The sequence below is a fragment of the Solanum lycopersicum genome, chromosome 7 (genome assembly GCF_036512215.1).
Source record: "Solanum lycopersicum chromosome 7, SLM_r2.1".
Taxonomy (NCBI): Eukaryota; Viridiplantae; Streptophyta; class Magnoliopsida; order Solanales; family Solanaceae; genus Solanum; species Solanum lycopersicum.
In genome coordinates this window covers 64,109,143-64,131,906 of record NC_090806.1, presented here as the reverse complement: position 1 = coordinate 64,131,906, position 22,764 = coordinate 64,109,143, and the positions used below count along the sequence as shown (strand labels likewise).

General features: G+C 31.3%; 1 protein-coding gene across 1 annotated transcript; it reads left to right on the top strand.

The window, feature by feature from the left end:
* The first annotated feature begins 11,484 nt into the window (after window positions 1-11,484).
* Window positions 11,485-21,895, top strand: LOC101264342 (mitogen-activated protein kinase kinase kinase 1-like). Its single transcript, XM_010325476.4, has 9 exons — window positions 11,485-12,997; window positions 14,257-14,341; window positions 14,653-14,715; window positions 15,125-15,282; window positions 17,082-17,154; window positions 17,294-17,353; window positions 18,821-18,931; window positions 20,156-20,380; window positions 21,540-21,895. Exons 1-8 carry the CDS (start codon window positions 11,958-11,960, stop codon window positions 20,369-20,371), a joined length of 1,806 nt encoding a protein of 601 aa, XP_010323778.1. The 5' UTR covers window positions 11,485-11,957; the 3' UTR covers window positions 20,372-20,380; window positions 21,540-21,895.
* Window positions 21,896-22,764: the final 869 nt, after the last annotated feature.

Genomic DNA, 22,764 nt, shown 5'->3' with positions numbered 1-22,764 from the left:
ATAATTTAATCTTATTATGTCATATCAATTATTTCTTCTCTTATTTTACTCCATGCGTGTTATTTAACCAAAATTTAGTTATTGCCTTACTGGTATTAATAATATTAGACTAAAAAATTAAATCATTTATCCCACATCTAACGTGAGATAAAGTAATACTAGAATTAGTTAAACATATTCAAGTTGATTGATATTTATGCTCTTCTGAGTTCTAATATATAATATTTTATGGTGTAAATTGAAGTAGCATCTAATAATAATAGTAATAATGATGATAGTAATAGTTGTTGTTATGTTTTTGTTGCTGAGCAAGCCCGAAGAAGTGAGCGAAAATTATTTTTTTTAATATAAAAATATGTTTAAATTGAACAAATGTTATTAATAAAAACTTTGTAACGAAGATTAAATTTAAAGTAACAAACTTAATAGGTGTGTGAGATGAAGAAATATAGGACTGCCTGGACAAACATATCTAAAGTTTGGGTCAACGCGGGGTACGGTTGTTTATCGAGTGAATTGAGTGGTTAATTATGCTTAATGATTAGATTTATGGGATATTAATTTTAAAATATATTTTTCATGTACTATATTAATTGATCGTTTTCTTAAAAATATTAATCTTAAATTACTTACTATATTAAGATAGAATTAATTAAATTTTTCAATTTTATTCCTATAATTAAAATCATCATCATGCTTAATGTTCCATTAGTTTCTCTCTGAAAACTTAAATAAAATCTAAAGTTTCTAGAATTTATTCTTACAAAAATTAAAGAGTTCTCACCCACTTTGAGTAGTTCTACTTTTTGTAGGCCTTATGTAATTATAAATTATCTTGATATTCATCAATATGGATAAAAGATATACTAGTTAAAATGATTATTTTATTCATAATTTTTTAATTATATTTAAAATTAAAAGTGATAAGTTATTATGGAACGAAGGAAGTATTACTTTGCTAGTCAGTTATTAAGACATGTGTTGATTCAAAATCAGGTAAGTAATTGTGAGGCGGTTGATGAATGGTGTACTAGCTCAGTTCTTTCATGTACTATTTTCTCATTTTTACTTACCATTGTATCGATCTCCAATCAAACAAAATAATTTTTCTATCTCTACTTTAACAAATAGTTGTGTAGACGTAAATCACAATGATAAATACACGAAAACCTAAACTTGAACATGCATGAACATAAATATTTATTTTTTAAGAAAAATTCTTTTTTTGTTTCAGAATGCCCGGGAGGGATAAAAAATTAAATTTTCTTTTTTTGTATGATTTTTTTTATAGAAAAAATAGTAATATAGGAGTGGGACGGTGTGGTAGGAGTTGAGGTATTAACAATTTCACTTTTATTTAATACTTTTTGCCTTTAGGAAATTAAAATGGGTTACAACAATCATATTTGAAAAAAATTATATTGACCCGTATAATTGTGATCCAATCTGTTTCAACCCAATCTCTATTTAATTCATCCAAATCAGATCAAATCCACTCATTTCACCCCTAATTGTGGCATGCAACTTCTTATTACAAGTCTCCAGGTGCGAGCCTCCATTATATTTCATCCACTTTACAGTAATAGGGTGTGTGACACCATCTTCAATCTCACCATTTCCTTGAATTTATAATAGACTCAGATATTCAAACTCTTTCTCTCTTTTGAATGACTTGTGTATAAAGCCTCATTTCTACTCACAACTTCATATGTTAGTGTACTAAATTTACACTTCAAATATTTTACATCGGTCTTACTCAATCTGAATAATTATACTACGTCAACATAAAAGAAAAAGGTAAAAGTTAATCCTTAATGGAGCCTATCATAACTGAAAACATCTAGAGCTTCTTTACTTTCCTGTTCGTTTCCTATCTGTTTATGTTTGCCGTGATGGAGCAGGGAAAGATTTTCCTCTACAATAAAAGGAAAGTTCTATCAAGAAAAGGAAAAGGAAAAAATAGCCAAAAATGTTATTTTCTTCGATAATTTAAATGTTTTTTCCTAAGTTTCACAATATTCTTTTTTGGCACATAAGACTGGCAGCAGAATCGGTAAGTTCTGGTTACCGGTCCGATCCAGTCCAATTTCGGTTCGGTACTGTTTAGTTCCGGTATAGACCGGTTCGGTCCGATTTTGAGACAGGCGTAAACCAGGATTTACCAGTCCCTATCGGTTTCGAAAATTATCGGTCCATTACCGGTCCGGTCAATTTTATTTTTTTTTAAATCTATCTGTTTATAGCCGTTGGGTAACGGCTAGTGGGCACCCAACGGCTATTTGACCCAAATTTCAGTCACTTACACCCCTACCCCCTACCCCCCAGTTTTTTTAATACCCTAAAATTTTAAAAATTACACTTTAACCCATTTTTTTACTTATAAATACCCTTAAATTTCATTCTTTTAAATTACAAAAACTCATCTATTCATCTTCTATTCTCTCAACTCTCAACTCTCTACTCTCTAATCTCTAATTCTCTAATATATAATATCTTAAATTTTGGTGTTGCCTTGGAAATTGAATTTAGAGCTCCAAAGTTCAACTTTTCACTTTCCACCTTCGGCTTTTGGCGGTCACAAACGTTTACTTTTTTAAGTAGACATTTGGTACATTCGTTCCAACTTTTATTTTACATTTCATTTATATTTAAATAATTATTTATTTATGTTGTGATTTATTATTTGCATTACATTTTTCGTATTTATATAATCTCACATTTAATATTTTAATATGGATTTCGGTAAAAATATTTTTCAAAAAAGAAAGGATAAAAAAGTGCATTTGAGCGTGTAAAAAATATGTGTAACTTTACATCCTCCGATAATACACAAACGATAGTTCTTCTAAATCAAAAACTAAAAAATCTATTATATTAATAATAAATACGGATAATTATACACACGCTGATGATACGATTTTTAATATTGATAGTAATTTAGGATTAGATCCTTATCATGAACATTTACAACGTAACTTTAGTAATTTTGATGATGATTTGCCTAGTGATAATGATAATGATGATGATATCGATAATTATACTGATACACCTACTTTTGATGATGATGAAACTGAGCCACCTACGTCTACTAATACTCCCAGTCCCGCTCCCTTTCGTTGACCTGCCCCTGTTCCCTCAGTACATCCTAGGCCTAAGGTAGATCGTGCTAAAAAATCAATTGTTTGGCAATTTATGACACAAAACGAAGATAAAACACAAGTTATTTTTAATAAATGTAAACATAGATTAAATCATAAAACTATTGGTAAATCTGGCGGGATGGACATTTGAATAGTCATTTAATATCTTGTTGTAAAAATGAATTTTTGCATGCTAAAGCGGTAGCGGAAGCTAAAAAAAAAGGGTACCCCCCTTCCTGAAAATGTAGGAGTAGGCAGCTCTAACATGGTACAAACACAATTAAATCCGTCTAATGTTAAAAAGATCTTGAAGAACTGGCTAAAATGATATGTGTAAAGGGTTTGTCATTTAGTTTTGCTGAAAATTCCAATTTTATACATTATATTCAAATTGTATATAATCCAAATTTTAAAGGTTTTGCTATAAATATAATCCAAATTTTAAAGGTTTTGCTAGAAATATAATTCAAACAGAATCCTTCCTAGAAGATGGTTGTGTAGATTAAATATTTTAATACTCTACTAATATTTTTGTAAATGTAATTGTAATAAATATTAATAAAAATATAGGCTATTCGCCTTAATTTATATTTTAATATTGTTGTATTAAATTTAATTTTAATATTGTCAATTTTTAATTTTATAACTTTAAAGTTTGAATTTAAAATTTTCAAAACTCTTAGAATTTGAAATTTAAATTTTATAACTTTAAAATTTGAATTTAAAATTTTCAAAACTTTAAAAGTTTGAATTTAAAAATTTCAAGCTTTAAAAATTTAAAATTTAAATTTTATAACTTTAAAGTTTGAGTTTAAAAATTTCAACATTAAAGTTAATAAAATATAAATTTCAAAGTTTGAAAATTTTAAATTTTTTAACTTTTAAAGTTTGAAATTTAATTTTTTATTTTTTTAATTATTATAACAAAAATTATATTCAATTAAAAAAATTAAATCTTTAAGTTTAAATAATTTAAATTAATTTTTTTCTATTTAATACCGATCCGTCCCGATTATCGATCCCGTCCGGTCCGGCATACTACCGGTTCCCTTTCGTATTGGGACGGAATATGTTAAATCTAACGATTACCGGTCCGCTCCGGTCTCGATTCTGAAACGGTACCGATTCGTACAGTACCGGTTCTGTCCCGATTCCGGAACTTACCGGTCCGGTTCACCCGATTTCGATACCACCGCCAAACATGTGTTTTTAGGTTACATTATCTTCAGCGTCAATAGAAACATTTTCATTAAAAAAATTCTTATTAGAAAAAGATTATTGAGTTGAATAAAGTCGTGTATATTATAATAAAAAAATTTGAAAGCGTCAATTAGCTTGTTAGTCAATTGACATTTTTATACCTGTTAGAAAATTACATCTCTTCTTCAAAATAGAACCATCTTATAGTCAGGGTTTATTTGAAATTTTAGGAGAATTCTCAAAGAGACAAAGATGACTTATAAGTGTTGTAGGTACTACATATATAGATTCTATGCTAAAGAGATTTATATCGAGATTTCGATTCAAATTCTAATAAAAACAAAATATTAGTATGTGATTTCTTTTCATCTGTTCTAATTTTGATAAAATACATTTTATTGGTAAGAGTCAGAAGGTGACATGAATTGAGATGCACCAAGCTAACTCAAACATCACGATTTTAAACTCAAACATCATAATTAAAAGATTTCATAAATCTCATATACTAATATTTTATGATTCAATACTATACTTCTAATCTGTAATAGATCTTATACTGCATAAATCTAAATTTATTACAATTTTAAATATCAATACTGATTCAAAACACTTTATCGTAAGAAAAAAAACTACAAGTGAATTATAGAAATTTGATTGAGATAGGTCTTTAGCTATAGGACACCTTTTGGCTGGTCCACGAACCGACAGGTGATATATAAGTCATAATTTCACGTCTTGACAATAATAACAATTTAAAAAGGAAGCTTCCTAACAATTTTTAAGTAAATAAAATATGACATTTCATTGTTCTCTTTTTATTCTTTAGTCATTGTTTTCTTTTTCTTATCTTTAAGTTATATTATATTTAGTAATTTATTTATTTGATCACAATTAACACCTGAGCTGATCAATATGCTCATTAGAAGTAAAGTCCAAAAACCTTCTTTATATTTTGTTCAAAAATAAAATTAGAAATATAAATTAATATAGAAAAAGTATAACTTATTTCCATTGTGGTGTCCCTTTCTGCATCAAATTAATTATAACGTAGTAAAGTTGGTATCGATATTAGGAATAAACTTTGTTACATAAATATTATTTAGCTTTTAAAATTTATCATATATAAAATTCTATGTTTCCATTTTATATCATATAAAAGTTAACTAGTTTTAAATTTATCACAAAAGTTATTTTTTTTATATAAAGTCATTCAATATTGTTAAAATCAATTAAAATATAAATTTCACGTCAATTTTTATATTTATATTGAGAATATGCCATGACACTTCAAATAGCTAGTCGTTTCAAATACTTGATATTAATGATTTAACTTTTTTGTTTTAAAAATACAAAAAATTATGAGAATAACGAATAAAATAACTTGAAAAATATTAAATAATAAATTAAATTTAAAGACCTTTCCAAAATTTCTTCGTTATGCTGATAGTCTTGGTAGTGTACGATAAATTATGTTTACCTCTAATTAATGTGAGTTAATTCCTCACATGGTCACTCAACTATGCACTCTTCTCTCAGAAACTCACTCAACTTTCAATTTTCACTCAAAAGTCATTCAACTATGGACTTCTTTTTCAGAAAGTCACTCAACTTTGAATTTTAACTCAAAAGTCACTCAACTATTCACTCTTTCCTCAGAAAGTCACTCAATCTATTAAATTATTTTTTAATTAAAATTTATTGATTATTAATTATTTGTATAACAAATCAAAAATTTTAAAAAATAAATTAAATCATTTAGTGATCCACCCACCTAACCCGACCCATTAAAAAATATGATATGACCCGTTTTATTTTATCTTTAATCCTAAATTAATCCCTTTCTCTAAACCTTAAATTATGATTAAAGACAAAATAAAATGGATCATATCATATTTTTTAATGGGTCGGGTTACATGGGTGGATCACTAAATGGTTTACATGGTATTTTTTTTTAATTTTTTATATAAATAATTAATATCAACAAATTTTAGTTAAAAAAAAACAATTTAATAGATTGAGTGACTTTTTCAGGTAAGAATGAATAGTTGAGTGACTTTTGAGTTAAAATTCAAAGTTGAATGACTTTCTGATAAAGAAGTGCATAATTGAATGACTTTTGAATGAAAATTGAAAGTTGAGTAACTTTCTGAGAGAAAGAGTGCATAGTCAGTAATCATATGGGATATTAACCCTAATTAATGTTTTTCAATGCATGCTTTTAGCCTAGTTTTGTCACTTGTCTTTTCCAAACTGACCTGATTACGTTTTGATTATTCGTGGTGTATCTAAATTTTCTTTACATCATTTGACTTGACTTGTATTATATATTATGTTTTATAATCTATACTAAATATTAAACATATGGCGGCTTATTATTTTACTAGACACATGCTGTGTTCGTGTTAGCACGGGCCTAATATTTGTTATTTTTTATTTCACTTTATGACACAGATAAAAATTAGAGACTCAATTAAATTTTAATATGATTTTCAATTCTTTAAGTTGTTAATTATTGTAATTTATAGTATCTCTACATAATTTTTAAATAATATATTTATTTTTCTTGTCCTAATATATGTGACACAAATAGAATTTCAAAAGTCAATATGTTGTTAATTATAGCGTGGAATCACACATGTGAAGCAGACATGTTGGCTATTAAAGACCTCTACTAATTGAAACACAAATTTTCAATTTGAAAATTTTATAAATCAATTAGTAGATGTAGAGGTCTTTAGCTTTCAAAAGTAATACTCACTTTGTTCACTATTAATTCTCATACTTTCTATTTTAAAGTCAAATTATAAAAATTTTGACTAACATTTTACAATATATTTTTTCATCTTATTGATATGCAAAAAATTGCAATATAGTTTTGGGGCATAATACATATATTGGCCCTAAACTTGGCTTCAAATTTTAACTTTGACCTCAAACTTTCATAGTGCACAAATAGACACTTTAACTATCCCATCTTTTAATAAATAAACACGTGATTCCTACCTGGCAAAATGCGTGAAATGCACGCATTCTGCGCGAGTGAGGGGTAATTTTCGAGGCCTACAAAGGTTAAAGAAATACTGAAACGACAATTCTACCCTTAATGAATCTCTTTTATATTAATTAAAATTAATTTTAATTTTTTTTAGTTTCAAAATGACATAAGATATTTTTTTATATATAAAAAAAGACATGTAAAATGTTTAGTTAGTTGACAGCCACTGATTGACTCACTAATACACATGGACGTGTTTGCATTCCACGCACTTTGGCTCCAAAAATTGCGTGTTTATTTATTGAAAGATAGGATAGTTAAAGTGTCTATTTGTGCACTATGAAAGTTTGAGGTCAAAATTAAAGTTTGAAGTCAAGTTTAGGGTCCAATATATATATTATGCGTAGTTTTTGAATATCTAAATTTTTTGTTTTAATATCAAATTAATGTAATTTAATGACAATAAAAATGGACGGAGAGAGCAATTGATTTATGGAGAAAAAAGAAGCTGAAATTAAAACAGAAATAAAAAATGATGTTGGCAATGTTTGAACCCAGACCTTGAGGTTAAAATGTCAAACCCAATCCAGTAGGCCAAACAGATACTTATATGAATAAGCAGACATGTTGACCTTTATCTATGTGCTTATTGTCACTGATATGTATAGTAAATATACATACAAATTACAATATATTATATAATATTAAGCGTCGATGGTTGAATCAAAGATATGTACCCTATGCATTTATGAAAATCTTCCATAGTGTTTTAATCTATTTTTATTTTTTTTAAAAATATATTAATATGGAATAAGTAAAAAAGGAAACATTTTGTATACGTCTCTCCCTTTAAAATGATGTCCTACATATTCATTAAGATTTAAAAGTACAAATCAAAAGTCGTATGGCATTTGTTACTTCAATTATATTCTAGAAAATTAAATGGACAATGATAGTTAGGACTTGGGCACAAGAACAAAGTTAAAAATGAAAAATTAGGTGTAGTGAAGTGCATGGTTACTATTGGTCTTGTCAGATAGGTAGGGTTGAATAGTTGATTGTCAATGAGCTTAAAAAATAAATATTCACACGATTTGACTCATGATAATTTAAAATTAAATTAAATATTTACTTATTCAAGCGTGATCCATTTTAAAATAATTGTTAACTTAATTTAGTGTAATTATGAAATTCAACTCACTTTTCATCGTCGCTAAATCATATTTCACTCAAATATTTTTGTCGTACTTAATAAAATTAAGGGTCAAATCAAGTTTAGGATTCGAGTCTCAAATTTCGAATTGAAATTGAATTCGACTTAGGGTAGACTCTTGGGTTGGGGTGAGCAGATCGTCCTTGGTCTCATGTTCTCGAGTCTCGGGTGTCTTAGGTTAGGATCGATTCTTGAATCCCCGAATCAAAATCGAGTCTCAACTGAAATTTTCCATTTATATATTATTACTTTATGTATAATTTTATAGAGTTAGAAAAAGAGATGATAACAATATTTTTGTAAGGTTAGAGCATAAAAACAATTAAAGATTTCAACCCTCCCCAAAAAAGGTACAATATTGATTGAAAATTTAAATATCTACGTTTTAATTTAGTAAAAATAAGAGTTGAATTAACTTTTTTATAATACATGTTTAAAATAGTTTCTCTCCATAAAATGATTTCAATATTAAAAATACATTAATAGTTGTCTTTTTCATAATTTGACTTTAAAAAGCACTTTATCAATGACCCTTAACTTGACTTCAACAGACAATCATGCCCTTCAATTTTGAATGTGCTCAAGTAGACACTTAACTTTGTATAAATTTGAACAAATAGACACAAGTGTCTTACCTGACATAATACATGTAGGACACAAATTTTTCATGTAGGGTGTCATGTAGGACGAATGCGTCTATTTGTTCAATTCTATACAAATCTAAGTGTCTACTTGTGCAGATCCAAAGTTAAATGTCATAATGACCAAGTAAAGCCAACTTAAAGGTCACGTTTATGTTTTTTATGTCTTTTTGAAAAATTTTGTCGAACAGATTTGCTTATTCAAAAGGCGAAATGATTGATAGATCCCTATACTTATATGAGTTTGTGTTATGGACCTTTTTACTTAACCCTTTATCAATCGAACCTTTAAACTCATTAAAACATAATATATCAAACCTCTCTGACCATTGACCATACTTATATGACATTAACACGTATGAGTTGGCGGTGTAACCACATGCACGTAAAAACAAGTGAATATAACATATTTAAATTCAAAAAAATATAATACAATATATATCTTTTTAAAAACTTTCTTCCCCCCACCTCACCTTCTTCGGTCATCCCCACCACCATTCCCGCCCCAACCTTCATTTTCATCCCATGCTCCCACCCCAATCCCCCTTCTCAGCCATCCCCACACCCATATTTGCCCTAAACCTCCACCCATCCCCAACCCCCATTTTCTGGCTTTAGTTGCACCCCATCTATCTTTGCCTCAATGTTGTTTTTTTGTTAACCCCACCCTATCATAAGACCAATTTTTTTCCCATTTTAGTTTCATCAAATATCACTTTTGAAAACAAAAATTATAAAATATAAATGACTTACAAAGGAAGGAAAAGAAAATGAAACAAATGAAGATTAATTTATATATAATTTAAGATTCAAAGATTTTCTTTTCAAGATCTTCATTTTCGATAATCTATTTTTTTTATACGAAGACAAGTTTAATTGGAAGAAAAAAGAGACTAAAAGAGGGTGGAGGTGATGGTGGTCATGGTGCTTATCGATTGGGAAGGTGGACGAAAGTTGGAGGAAGGTGAGAGAAAATAAAAATATTATTTTAAAAAATTTATAACTTTTATTTAATAATTTGATTAATAATTTTTAAAATAGTGAATAATGATAATTTGATGTATTATTAATTTATGAGACATGAGTTTGATATGTCATTTATTTGAGGGAGGGTGGACTACACCATGGGCAGAATCTTTATAAGCAGTGTCGATATTTAAAAATTAGTAAATAATAAATAATTGATATAATAACATTATATTAATAATTTTTTTTATTTAGAACAAAAGTCAAGTAAACTACTAAACTTTCTTCGACGAGTATTCATATTTTAAAATGTATTTATAATCGTCTCACTGAAAATAGTATTAAGTAATAAATATTTTTGTGCAATTAACTTATTTTTAGCTTAATTTAATTATAAATAGGAGGTTGAAGATTCAAATCTCGATAATATATATATTTTTAAAAAATGTCTCAAAAATAAAAAATAATTTGGCCTCACTCAGGCTCAATCTCGGGGCACGCCAAACGAATAACCATTGATTTCACACTACAAATCGATGAGCCAAGAGATTCAATTGTTTAAATAATGTAATTAATGTCATTTATAAGGATATTTTTATTTTTTTCAAATTTATATATGTATAAGATACAAAATTTTTCAACGAAGCAATGTCGATCGACACCTCATGATACAGGGCGTGTCAGCCCCCTGGACTACACACATGATAGGAGGGGTTTAAAAATAATCTTTTGATTAATTATTATAAGAGTTTAATCGCTAAAGTGTTAAAGTAAAGAATTCACGATACAAATAAATATAAGTACAAAGGTCTATTAGATCATTTCTTTTCAAATAATTTAGTTAAACTTATTTTTTTTTTCAAAAATATTTTTCTGAAAACCATTTTTTAAAAATATTCTTAAAAATAACAAAGCTAAAGAGATATAGTCAATAATTATTTTTTATAATCCCTGCATATATTATTTATAAGATGTCTCTTTAATTAAATGTTTTTAACATGCAACATGAAAAGGAGGAAGACGTATATTTTTTTTGGAGTGTGTGTGGGGTGCGGGGGAAATATCTTTTTTTTTCTTTGAAAATTCTTGTGTGATAATTGAAAGATATTTGTTATAATATTAAAATCGTGATATTAAAATTTATTACCAACAGCAGCATCCCTAATACTTTTCCTTCACCATGTTATTTTAATTGCATTACGATAATTTTTATTTATTAAAAAAAAGTGTCACCACTTACCTATCTGCTGTTGTGGCTTTTCGTCAGGCCAGACTGATCATTTTGACCTTACTATAAATCCAATGAACACTTCGTTTTGTTCTCCTTTCTTTTCCTTTTATAAAATATTTTTCAATTTTACATTTGATTTTATTTTATTTGAAAACGATACAAGTTATAATGGAATGATCGAAATTTCTTAAGTTTAATTAAAGGAGTAGTAATGTTGATTAATTCATTGTACCAAACCAATTAATGGGAATATTTTATTCACATTACCCAATCATGACACGTGAAATTTTATGAAATCCAGTGTGTCAAATTAAAAAAAAACAAAAAATTAGTATAAAAAAGTGTAGCTCAATCACTCCGCACTCCACCATAAGCACCGCGTTTCGTGTCGCCTTCGGTCCTACATTTGACGGACGGCGTTTACCACTCATTTCTCTCTCCTTTCCTTCCTCTTTCCCTTTTTCCTCTATCCAATCTTCCCGGCAAAAAACCCTATCCCTAATTTCTGCTATTTTCCTCCGATTATCGCCGCTGTTATATTGCTAATACATGGATCGAGCTGAATCCGGCAATGTATCGATTGCCAGGAATCTTTGCTCAGAAGAAGCGCGTCGATTCTAAGCATAAACGCGCCGAATCTTCCGTTAAGCCGAAGCCGAAGCTACAGAGGCTGAACGCGAGGAAGAATATCGACTACGAGCCTTCTATGCTTGAGTTTAGCGGGGATAAGAGCTTTCGGATCCAAGGGAAAGATGGTGAGTTTATTGAATTTTTTGAGAAGTTGGGGTTTTCTGGTCCTGATGATTTCGCTATACCTACTGAGGAATGGGATGCTATGATTGTGCGTTCCTCATCGGATAATCATGTGATTGATGTTAAGAGTAACGGTAGTTGTTGTGGAGGAGGAGGTAATCAGTGTTCGGGTTCTGGAAGGGTGGTTGATCTAGGTAGTAATTTAATTAAGGAGGATAGTTGTCGATATTCGGATAGTTCTAAAGCTAGTGATGTAATTCAGCTGCAAGTTCGGTCAGTCGAGTTAAATTATGACAGAGGTGGAGTTGTTTGTGCTGCTAGAGTGATTAATGATGTGTCTGGAGCGGATTCTAGATTAGGTGATGGTGTTACAGTGAATGGAGTTGTTTCGAATGGAAATAAACCTGTAAGTTTACTTGGAGGTGCTGGTGGAGGAGGGATCAAGGGTTTAAGGCCGCCTCTTCTCGCTCCTCCACCCGTCATGTCACTGCCAATTGTTGATGATGCATGCTCCACTTGGGATATTTTTAGGGCCTTTGGCCCGGAAGATCATAGGGAATCAGGAATGGTGGGTCATGGGATTTGTAGATCTGAGGTTGTTAATGGTGATGAAGAATATATGAAGGATGAGGAGGATGAGGAGAACAGTACTAGGAGGATATTAGGAGTGAGTAGCTTACTATCTCAGTCCAGTTCTTTCACCAATACTTCAAATGACGATGATTCTTCCAGCTGCACGACAGAGCGTATGTCAATCATCTCACCAAATGGGAGATTCACACGCTTCATTACAGGATGGGAAAAGGGAGGTCTCCTAGGACGTGGATCATTTGGATCTGTCTATGAAGGAATTTCACAGTAAGCCCAATGCTATGACTCATCTTTATTTTTTTTTGCTTTACAATTTTTAGCATGATTTTCCAGAAACAAATACCCCTTTATTATGGGGTTCTTTATACAGTGGATCAAATTCTTCATTTACACCTACTTTTCTTGGCTGTGATTTTGGTGCAAAATCTCATTACCTCGAAATAAATAGACCAGGAAACAGATTTCTGGAAACAATTTCAGATAGCGTTTATATTGAAGGCAAGCACATCTGTCTGTTCGAAAGCTAAATAGAGCTTCAAGGGATGACATATCAAGATAATACAAAATGTTATTTGTGATTCTAAATCTCAAGGAAGTAATATATTTCTGAGGATTTGGTAATGGAAGCTATTAGCTACTTATCATAATCAACTTAGGGTATAAGAAACTTAATATTTCAAAAAGATAATGCATCGTTAAGAAAACAGTTACTTGACATTCAGTGCTGAATATGTATTGTATGAATATACAGTGTAATTTAAGATTGGCTACAGTTAGGAGAGCACACTTAGGAGAGCACACTGTTAGATAAAAGGAAGTATATTTGTGAATTGTTACTACCTTGATGAGACTCAAGAGACATAATATTTTGGTTAACCTGACCATAGCAGAGACCTTAATGGTTAATAGGAAAATTATCTTCTTCTTTTCTGCAATAATGATTTATTGATGAGTCCAACTTGTTGGATTTTCTTCGTAGATAAGTGTGAACTTTTATTGATAGGAAGGTAGCACTACGAAAGTGCTACAGAAGCATTACAGATTGTGCAAAGCACTGAGCGTGTCTGAGTGATAATGTTTACATCATTTACAAAAGTCAGGCTGCGTGAAGAAGACAATTGGTATAATTGCCTAGAACACAAAGGAAACAAAAGATGGATATGTACTTCATCAAATTATAGTTTTTTCTAGCTTCAATGTCTGCATAGACAAAAACACTGTGGTTTCTTCCCATCTGTCCCAATGGACAAAGGTTTTACCTAATACCCCTTGCCGGTGGAAGGTGACATGTACCCAGTGGAACTAATCGAGGTGCACGTAAGCTGCCCCGGACACCACAATTATCATTTAAAAAAAATTAAAAATGATAGTTTTATGGCATACTCAAACTGAACCTTTTTTCTTATTTCCACCAATTTAACGGTCTTTCGAATGTATATATATTTTAGAATTTTATGACTTCTTTAATCTTTCCTGCTTTCACAGTTTCTATTGGAAAGTAACCTTCTGTGTTCACATTGCTGCAGTGATGGTTTCTTTTTTGCCGTGAAGGAGGTGTCATTACTTGATCAAGGTGATGGGGGAAGACAAAGTCTATACCAACTTGAGCAGGTTTGTACAATATTTTTGATGGTGCTGTAGTTTATCCAAAAACTACTTATTTGTGCTGGAGACACACCTCCAGTAAAATATTAATAGAAGTGGAACAAAGAAGAGGTATTTGGACTAGAAATGGACCACCCTTTTATAAGATTTATGAAAATAAGTTTGAATGATGAAGGCAGCCTATTATGAGCATATGAAATTGTCATTATATTCCTAGATTCTCATGCTTTCTCCTTTGTGCTTCTTGGTGACACATGTTCTACCGTAGTGGCATATTCACTGATTTGCTTTTGTTTCTTTTTAATTTGGCTTTTTAGGAGATTGAACTTCTGAGACAGTTCGAACATGAGAACATAGTCCAATATTATGGAACTGATAAGGTAATGCCTACTCAATTTTGTGCTTCTCTCTGAAGAACTGTTTTTTAATTATTTCCCTGTGAATGATTATTTTTTTTTATATAAAAGCCTTTAGTCTGAAGAATGCACATTTTATCCATACATGTAATCCTTTATGCAGAGACGCTTACCTAGTTAAATTTCTTTGATCTGTACGGCTCATTGTCCACCTTTGGCAGTTTAAATGTGAAATACAGTCTTAGGTTTCAGTTTGTTGTTTATTTTCTGTCTCACGTTTTTCCTTTCAAAATCACTCGGTTGTCACTTTTTTCAGTACCATGACTAAATTGGATAAGTTACCAGTCTTAACACTTCGATCTCCTTTGCATTGTCTACCAATAATCTTTCTGTAGTTAATCTTTTTCTTCACTCCTGGTTAAATTTTTTGCAGAATGATTCAAAATTGTACATCTTTCTTGAGCTGGTCACACAAGGATCTCTGTTGAACCTTTACCAGAAATATCACCTTCGAGACTCGCAAGTATCTGCCTACACAAGACAGATTTTGCATGGTTTGAAGTATTTGCATGACCGAAATGTGCTTCACAGGTGACACATCAGAGCAACAAATAATTGCTCTCTATACTGCTGTATTAGACCTCTTTTACCAATTTTTAATTATTTCCCCCCCATGTCTTATGTCTATTAGTGTGATACACTGGATACAGAACAAACTTAAGAGTTAAGCCTACTGTCTCTTTTGAAGAAGGGTAAAGTTTTTTGCGGATGGTTGCAAGTTAATGACATTTAAGTGAATCTTTTGGATTCAGTACATGTTTCATTTATTCATCAGTAAATTAAACATTTGTTCAGTACTGCCTATTTATTTAATTGACTGTGGTCGATCACTTTTCTCATCTGCTTTCAAAGACACTAGAATATCTTTTTTGAACTGTTCTTTTTTTTTTTTTTGATAATGGTAACTGTATATCTTATGAACTGTTTTCACATCTGGTTTGTTGTCAAAAGTTTAGGAAGATGAGAAATTGTAAGGTTAAATGACCTAGAAACTCGAGCATACTCATGCTAGCATGTGATAATTTGTACTTGTAAAGAAAAGGCCCCTGAATTTCGATTTGTGAAGGGTTGTTGAGAAGGTGGCCCTTTAAACAAAATTTTTCCAGTCTCTATATGAAAATTATTTATTAAAAGAAGGATTTACATGAAAATTGTTTTACTGTATGGCCTGTTTGGAAAGCCACCCTAGTAATTAAATTTAATGTAAGTGAGTGTAATTTCATTGTCTGGCTTGTTTGGTTGGCCATGTAATTACTTGATCGGTAATTGGGTGTAATTGATTGGTGATAATTACACTCCAATTCATAGGCAAAAGAGGATGTGAATTGCCGGTAATTACATGGTGCAATTACAAGCGCATTTTTTTAAATTTCTTCCTTCTAATTTATTTTACTTTTTTTGTTTTAAATTTACTTTTTATTTTTATTATTATTATTTTAAATTTATTTTTTTATTCTAATGTTTTCTAAAAATATATTATTATTTTTGTATTATTTTTTTTATTTTTTCAGAAGTATAATTTTGTTAGTATTCTTATTTTTTAATATAAGTAGAATTTGTTGTTAGATCAGGTTGTGGTTTTACATTTACCTTTTCTTTTAAATCATATTTATGTATGTTAGGTTGAAATTTGACATAAGAGTATTATGTTAAATTTTTTGTTTTGAATTTAGAACTTGTGTATATTTCAATTTCATTTTTTAGAGGTATTGGCGGTATATTTTACATTGCAATCTATTTTTTTAGTTAGACTCAATAGATTGTCTGTTTGTCAAATGTTTTTATAATTTTATGACATTATATTTATATTATTAATCTTTTATGTCAAACATAATGGCATTTCATGATGTTTATGGAGATTTTATACTTTTAGTTTTTATGATTAATTTACTTAAAACATAATAAATTGAAAAATAAAAATCATTTATTTTTTATAATATTAGTTAAGAACATATGTTTATTAATTAATATATTTTCAAAAGATAATATGCATCTCAAATATTCAATTTAATATAATTTATAAAGACCCTTATTTGTCCAATATAAGTTTTTAATTTTAGATAATTAATTGTTATTTTTAAAATTCACTATAACCTTGTGCTTACACCTGATAGTTACACCGTGACAAAAAAACATGGTAATTACTATCTTAGTAATTACACCAATTTCAATTACCTGGTGGCTTTCCAAACAGACCCTCAGTTTTAAAAGTTTTTTCTCATCTTGTTTGCAGTTGAGAGTGGTGGTCCCAAATCTTTGAAAATGCCTGCACATAACATAGACTAATCCTTGTAGCTTATTGATATTCTTTTATTTTATTTTTATTGTAGAGATATTAAATGCGCTAATATATTGGTGCATGCTAATGGGTCAGTCAAGCTTGCTGATTTTGGCCTTGCAAAGGTTATCATATCATCACACTCTTGTCCTTTATTTTTTCTCTCATTTTGATGCTTTTATTGTCTTTCAAACTTCCAGGAGTTTTAATCTTTTTTTTGTGTCACAATTTTCTGATAAGCGGATTCATTCAACATGCATGCAGGCTACTAAGTTGAATGATGTCAAGTCTTTCAAGGGTACTGCACTTTGGATGGCTCCTGAGGTAAGCTTTGATTTGTCTTTTGATGATTAAAAGGAAATCGGGTAGTCTAATTATGAATGTAATATTGCAAATCTTTAGAGGGAGCTACTTTGGTGTGATAAAGAACATCAATGTTGGTGCATTTTGCAACTCAATATAACAGAAATCAAATTTTTAAGTTTTAAATATAGTTGCCGAGTGCATTAATGTGTTTGAGTTTCTCTCATTCTTGCTTCTTAGCAATCATCAATTAGCATCAAGAAATGGATATAATACTCTTTTGGGAGAACATATACTTGCCGCACACAACAGGAGTCTCGTGTTCTCATGGTTGCTTCTTAGCAATTACCATTCAGCTTTGAGAAACAGGATTTAGTTATCTTGGAAAGAAACCGCATTTGGCTTGCACATTAAGAGTCTTGTGGTCATTTAAATGGCTTCTAGTGTTAAATTTTTCACATGGTGAAGTGCATAAATATGAAATTGAGTTGTTGCTCCAGTTATTATCATCCTTTGAGTGAACTAGTGCTTGTAGGCAGATATTGAAAATAGCTACTCGACAGGGTTTCTCAGTCGCCCAATGTGTAATGATTTGTGTGTCAAGCTACTAGACCGAGAAACTTGTTTGGTTTCTTTCTTGTAGTTTCAAAAGTTCAAAACCAAGTTATTGGTAGCAGCTGCTAGCCTATGCCTCATGGGTGATGGGCCTCACCTATGATCTCATATCTAGTGCGAGGAAAATTGTCTCCTCTTATGTTAAAGATTGAACCTATATATCAAGCTCAATCTGAAAATAGGCGATGCAGATTTTTAGTGGTGTGGGGATGTGTGATAGAGGTGGTTCAGAAGAGAGTTCAATCGTGCAAGTTGGCTAATTCCCCGTCTTTTTAGTTTAAACCTGCCTTTCACTCATAGACTATTTTGAAACATCTATTTTGAGAATTCCCGGAAAAAGGTACATTGCATATGTAGATCTCAGGTTTGCATGGCTGTTAATTTTTACTGTCAGTTTGCTTATTTTACCTTCTTATCAATGTATTGGCCTATTTCTGATATTAGATGTGACAATTCATTGATCTTCTCCTCCCGAATCCAAAAATTTGAGCCCAAATAGTTTTTTAGTAGCTAAAGTTCCCAAGCAAATATAAAAACCACACACCACTAAAAACTTGTCTATAACTTCTCCAAGCAAATCTAAATAACTTGTCTATTTATTCCGTATTTGAGGTTGCAGAATGAATTCTCCAGTGTTCTTTCTGGGTTCATGTGTATCCGATAAGGAAGTCATAGGAGTATTTCTAACGAAGCAATGCACTTATATCACTAATTAGTATTACATATGGTAGACAATCTAATATCTGGATAGTGTTGCAAGTTTGTATGAGTGTACCATTGCAAAATCTTGTTTACCATGTAGTTTCATTGTGGGTTGTTAACTCCACTTATTTATTTCATTATTTGAAATTTGAGATCCCGTCTTCTATGTAGGTTGTGAACAGGAAGAACCAAGGTTATGGAATTGCAGCTGATATATGGAGCCTTGGCTGCACTGTCCTAGAGATGCTTACTCGCCAATTTCCTTACTCCCACTTGGAAAATGTACGTAACCACAAACTTCATATTCTTTTTCCTTACTTGATTATTGATTGGTCAGACATCCTCGTCAATGGCTTTGATCTCATAACCTCCTAATATAGCTTGTTGTGGCACTTGTTATTGTAAAACCTAGACAATTGTTATTGCTGAAATGGTATTCTTTTTCTAATACGCTATCCCTTAATCTGGAGCTAATTCATGCTAAATATTACTAATTGCTTATTATTTTTTGAAATTTTATATCTGTTTGATTGGACGATGTGCAAAAGGCCTATTTCAGAAACTATGATTGGAGTGCTCTGTCGTTGAAACATCTAGAGTATAATTCAATACTTAATTAGGCTGTCTAAACCAGATTGTATTTATACCTAAATGAAATGGCTATTGAAATGTGATGTCTTTGACCTATTATATACTTTGGTCTTCTTTTTTTTTTTTTCCAGTTATTGTTGGGAGGATAATTTTTTGGAGGTCTTCACTATTAGCTGTAGATGTTTGGGATCTATATTCTCACATGAAATTTGTTTATTTCTGTTACTTTGCTATTTTAAGTGATCGTTGGCTAGTTCTATTTGATTATTAGAACCTTCGGGGTGGTCTAGTGGTTAGGGATTGGGACTTCCATGTTGGAGGCCTCAAGTTGGAAACCCCTTGCCAGCGAAAGCAAGGGGTTTGCCTTCTGGGTTGAGTTCGTCGCACCGGGCTTTCCTAGTGTGGGTTACCTCTCATGTGTGGTTTGCCAGCTATTGCATAGCAGCGGGGTTTTTACCTTGTGCCTGTGCTCACCCAAAGGGTAGCGATGGCAGGTTTCCTTGTCATTAAAAAAAATAATTGATTATCAGAAGATCATTGTTTAAGATATGTGTGTGCACGTGTGTGTGTGTGGATTTTCTTCTCTTTATTGAATATAAAAATACTGAATGTCTTTTAAGATGCTATGTGTGTAAGTTGGAAAGTTACCTCATAATACATGAGCAATAACTATTCTCCTGTCAAATGCTATTTAGTTTATGAGGTTTCCTTTTGTTATATTTCTTATATTTGGTCAACTTAGAAAATCTTATGCTTGTGCAACTGACTTTTAACTTGTTTATAGAAAAATGTAAAAAGAGGGAGTTGGAGTAGGGGGATAAGATTTCTTTGATTGTGAACACCTCCTTTATGGAGATGCTGGTGTGTGCAAATTCACTATTTATGAAGAGTGACCATGTATATTTTGGGGAACAGCCAATGCAGGTACTGTATCAGATTGGAAAGGGGGAACCTCCAGCTGTGCCTAATTCCCTTTCGGAAGATGCACGCGATTTCATTAACCACTGTCTGCAAGTGGATCCAAGTGCCCGTCCAACTGCTACTCAGCTCTTGGAGCATCCATTTGTGAAACAAACACTTCCCTCTTCCTTGGGCTCAGCTTCACCTCTCAATCTGGGCAGGAGGCTTTGAAATCTTGTTGTAAGTTCCAATGGTTACTTTGTCATCTATTTTTACTTATGATAGTCACTTGATCAACTGTAGTGTTTAGAATTTCAAAATGCTACCATGTGCACCTTGATTCCTGCCATTGTTTCATTTGGGTTAGCAAAAAATTCTGCCATCTAATTATTGAAATCTGTTTTAGTTAACTTCACACAATCATTTATAGAGAATTTACTTGTGTTTTGTGTCACTTGAACAATTACAACAACTATGCCTCAATCCCAAATAAGTTGGGATCTTGGTAAAATCTGTAGGGATAAGCTAAAAGGCACCTCATTAATAATACATTTACTTATAATAGAAGGTACCTCATTAATGAATATGTTGCTTTGATAAAGAAAAGAAAAGTCTGAACTTATTGATATTATCAGAGTCCCCGTTGATTTAGACACCCCTTGTTACGACGGCCTGATCCTGCTGGGGTGCATTTATTGATAGACCATTGGGTGTATCCAGATGTTAGGGCTTTGATTGGCAGATTCTGGTTTGCCCTGTGCAAGCATTGAGTTGGGTCAATAGGAGACCAGTTTCTTAGGCTTTAGAGAGGAGGGCAATGTGTCAAGCTGGTTTTTCAGTCCTCAGATTTTAGTCCCTTTATTGGAAAGACCTTTGATTGTGCTCTTCCTTTCCTAGCCCATTCTTAAAAGATGTTTTGTGGTTTAGCTTGTCGCTTTCTCAAGTACATTAACTAATGTGAAAGGGACTTCCACTGACAACCATTGTAACAATCCAAAGGTTTGGCCTTGTGAGCAATAGGGTGCAAACTTTGGAGAGCAGGGTCTAATTCCGACAAAAGCGACTTGGTAATTTGTCTCCAACTGTCCAAGTTTTGGTGGGGCTGAATTACCTGGCATAAGTTATCATTTATTTAAGCTGGCCCAAGCAAGACCAATATAAAAAAATGAAAAAGAAAAACTGACAAACATGATAACGATGCTCTGTTCTGAAAATATATAGGACTCTTTGCCCTCTTTGCTTATAAGGGCCACGATCTTGTCTTAGTCATTTCATAACAATCACCTTTCCGTTTCTACTATGTGCCTGTGGATGGACTTTTGATGTTCTATTACAATCTACTTGTCTCACTAGACTTTATTAGTTAATCTAAGATATATTTATGTAATTTTTCCTGCAGCTCTATTCTTCCTCATTGGATCCTCAAAATTTTGAAGGGGGTTTAACGTGGATGCATCTCCTAAAATCTGTATTTGAACACTGAGTTCAGGTATTTGAAACCACATCGAGAGCTGTTTGCAATTGTGGTCAATACCTTTGCTGCGGTGTAATTTTGAGCCCCCAACCCCTCTCGGTTCTTTCCTCTTCCCGACACCTCTCCCACTCCACCATGGAAGGAAAGACGAGGTCGTCGGGGTATTGTGTTGTATATGTAGTTTTAATTCATAGTTGAGTGCTTGAGTCAGCATGGGATGTAAAGATAGATAACCCATTTGAAATGTATATATCACTAGAAGAGGCCCATTTGTTGCTTCATACCTCTCTTTTCTTGTTTATTTTCTTTTTTACTTGCTTGTTCCGTTGTGTTGTAAAAGCTAATGTGTACTGCATTTCAATTTTCTCGGAACAAGCTGTGGGCTAGCAGTAAAAGAAGCTGCCAGTGTCTTATAATTAGCTGGAAGATGGTAAGAATTTTTTAGGGAAGTTCGTATTTTGTTTTAACTCAACCTCAAAAGCTAATTGATAGAAGTGAACACATGTCTAAGAATTGTGGAACAACAACAATCCTGCACGTCTAGAGTTGGATATCTGGAGCGCGACCATATAACATGGGGGATGAGATTCAGTAAGTTAGAAGTGAGGTTAAGTCTGGTTGGTACGAAGAAAGATTTATGAACAACAATATGGAGATTAACAGAGAAGAGTTTGGTTCGTGAACAAATTTAATAACTCCGAAAAAAAACGTTTGGCTTAAAATTTTGGAATTTTCCAATTTTTGAAAAGCATCAAAAAATTGTTTTCACTCTAAATTACTCACAATTTGTTTGATAAATAACAGATTTCTTCAACTAGTATGGATTTAATAAGATAGTATGTTGTATTGTATAGATGTTTAGAAAAAGAGTATAATATGTTTTAAGAAATGAATTAGTTCTAAATCACTTTACCAGTTAAGAATTGAGGTAGACGTACAAAAGTATTACAGTACAAGAATGATTTCTTTGAGGAATCTTTTTCAATTTGTTCAGAAGCATCAAATGCCTTTACACTTTATAAACTTTTTGGAGAATTTGTTCGTGACTCAACAAATGTATGTTCATTAGATAATACGTAAGCTTTGAAAAATTGAAAAAGAATTGTATTGGTATACGGTACTTGTTTTTTTTTAATCAATCATATCTAGA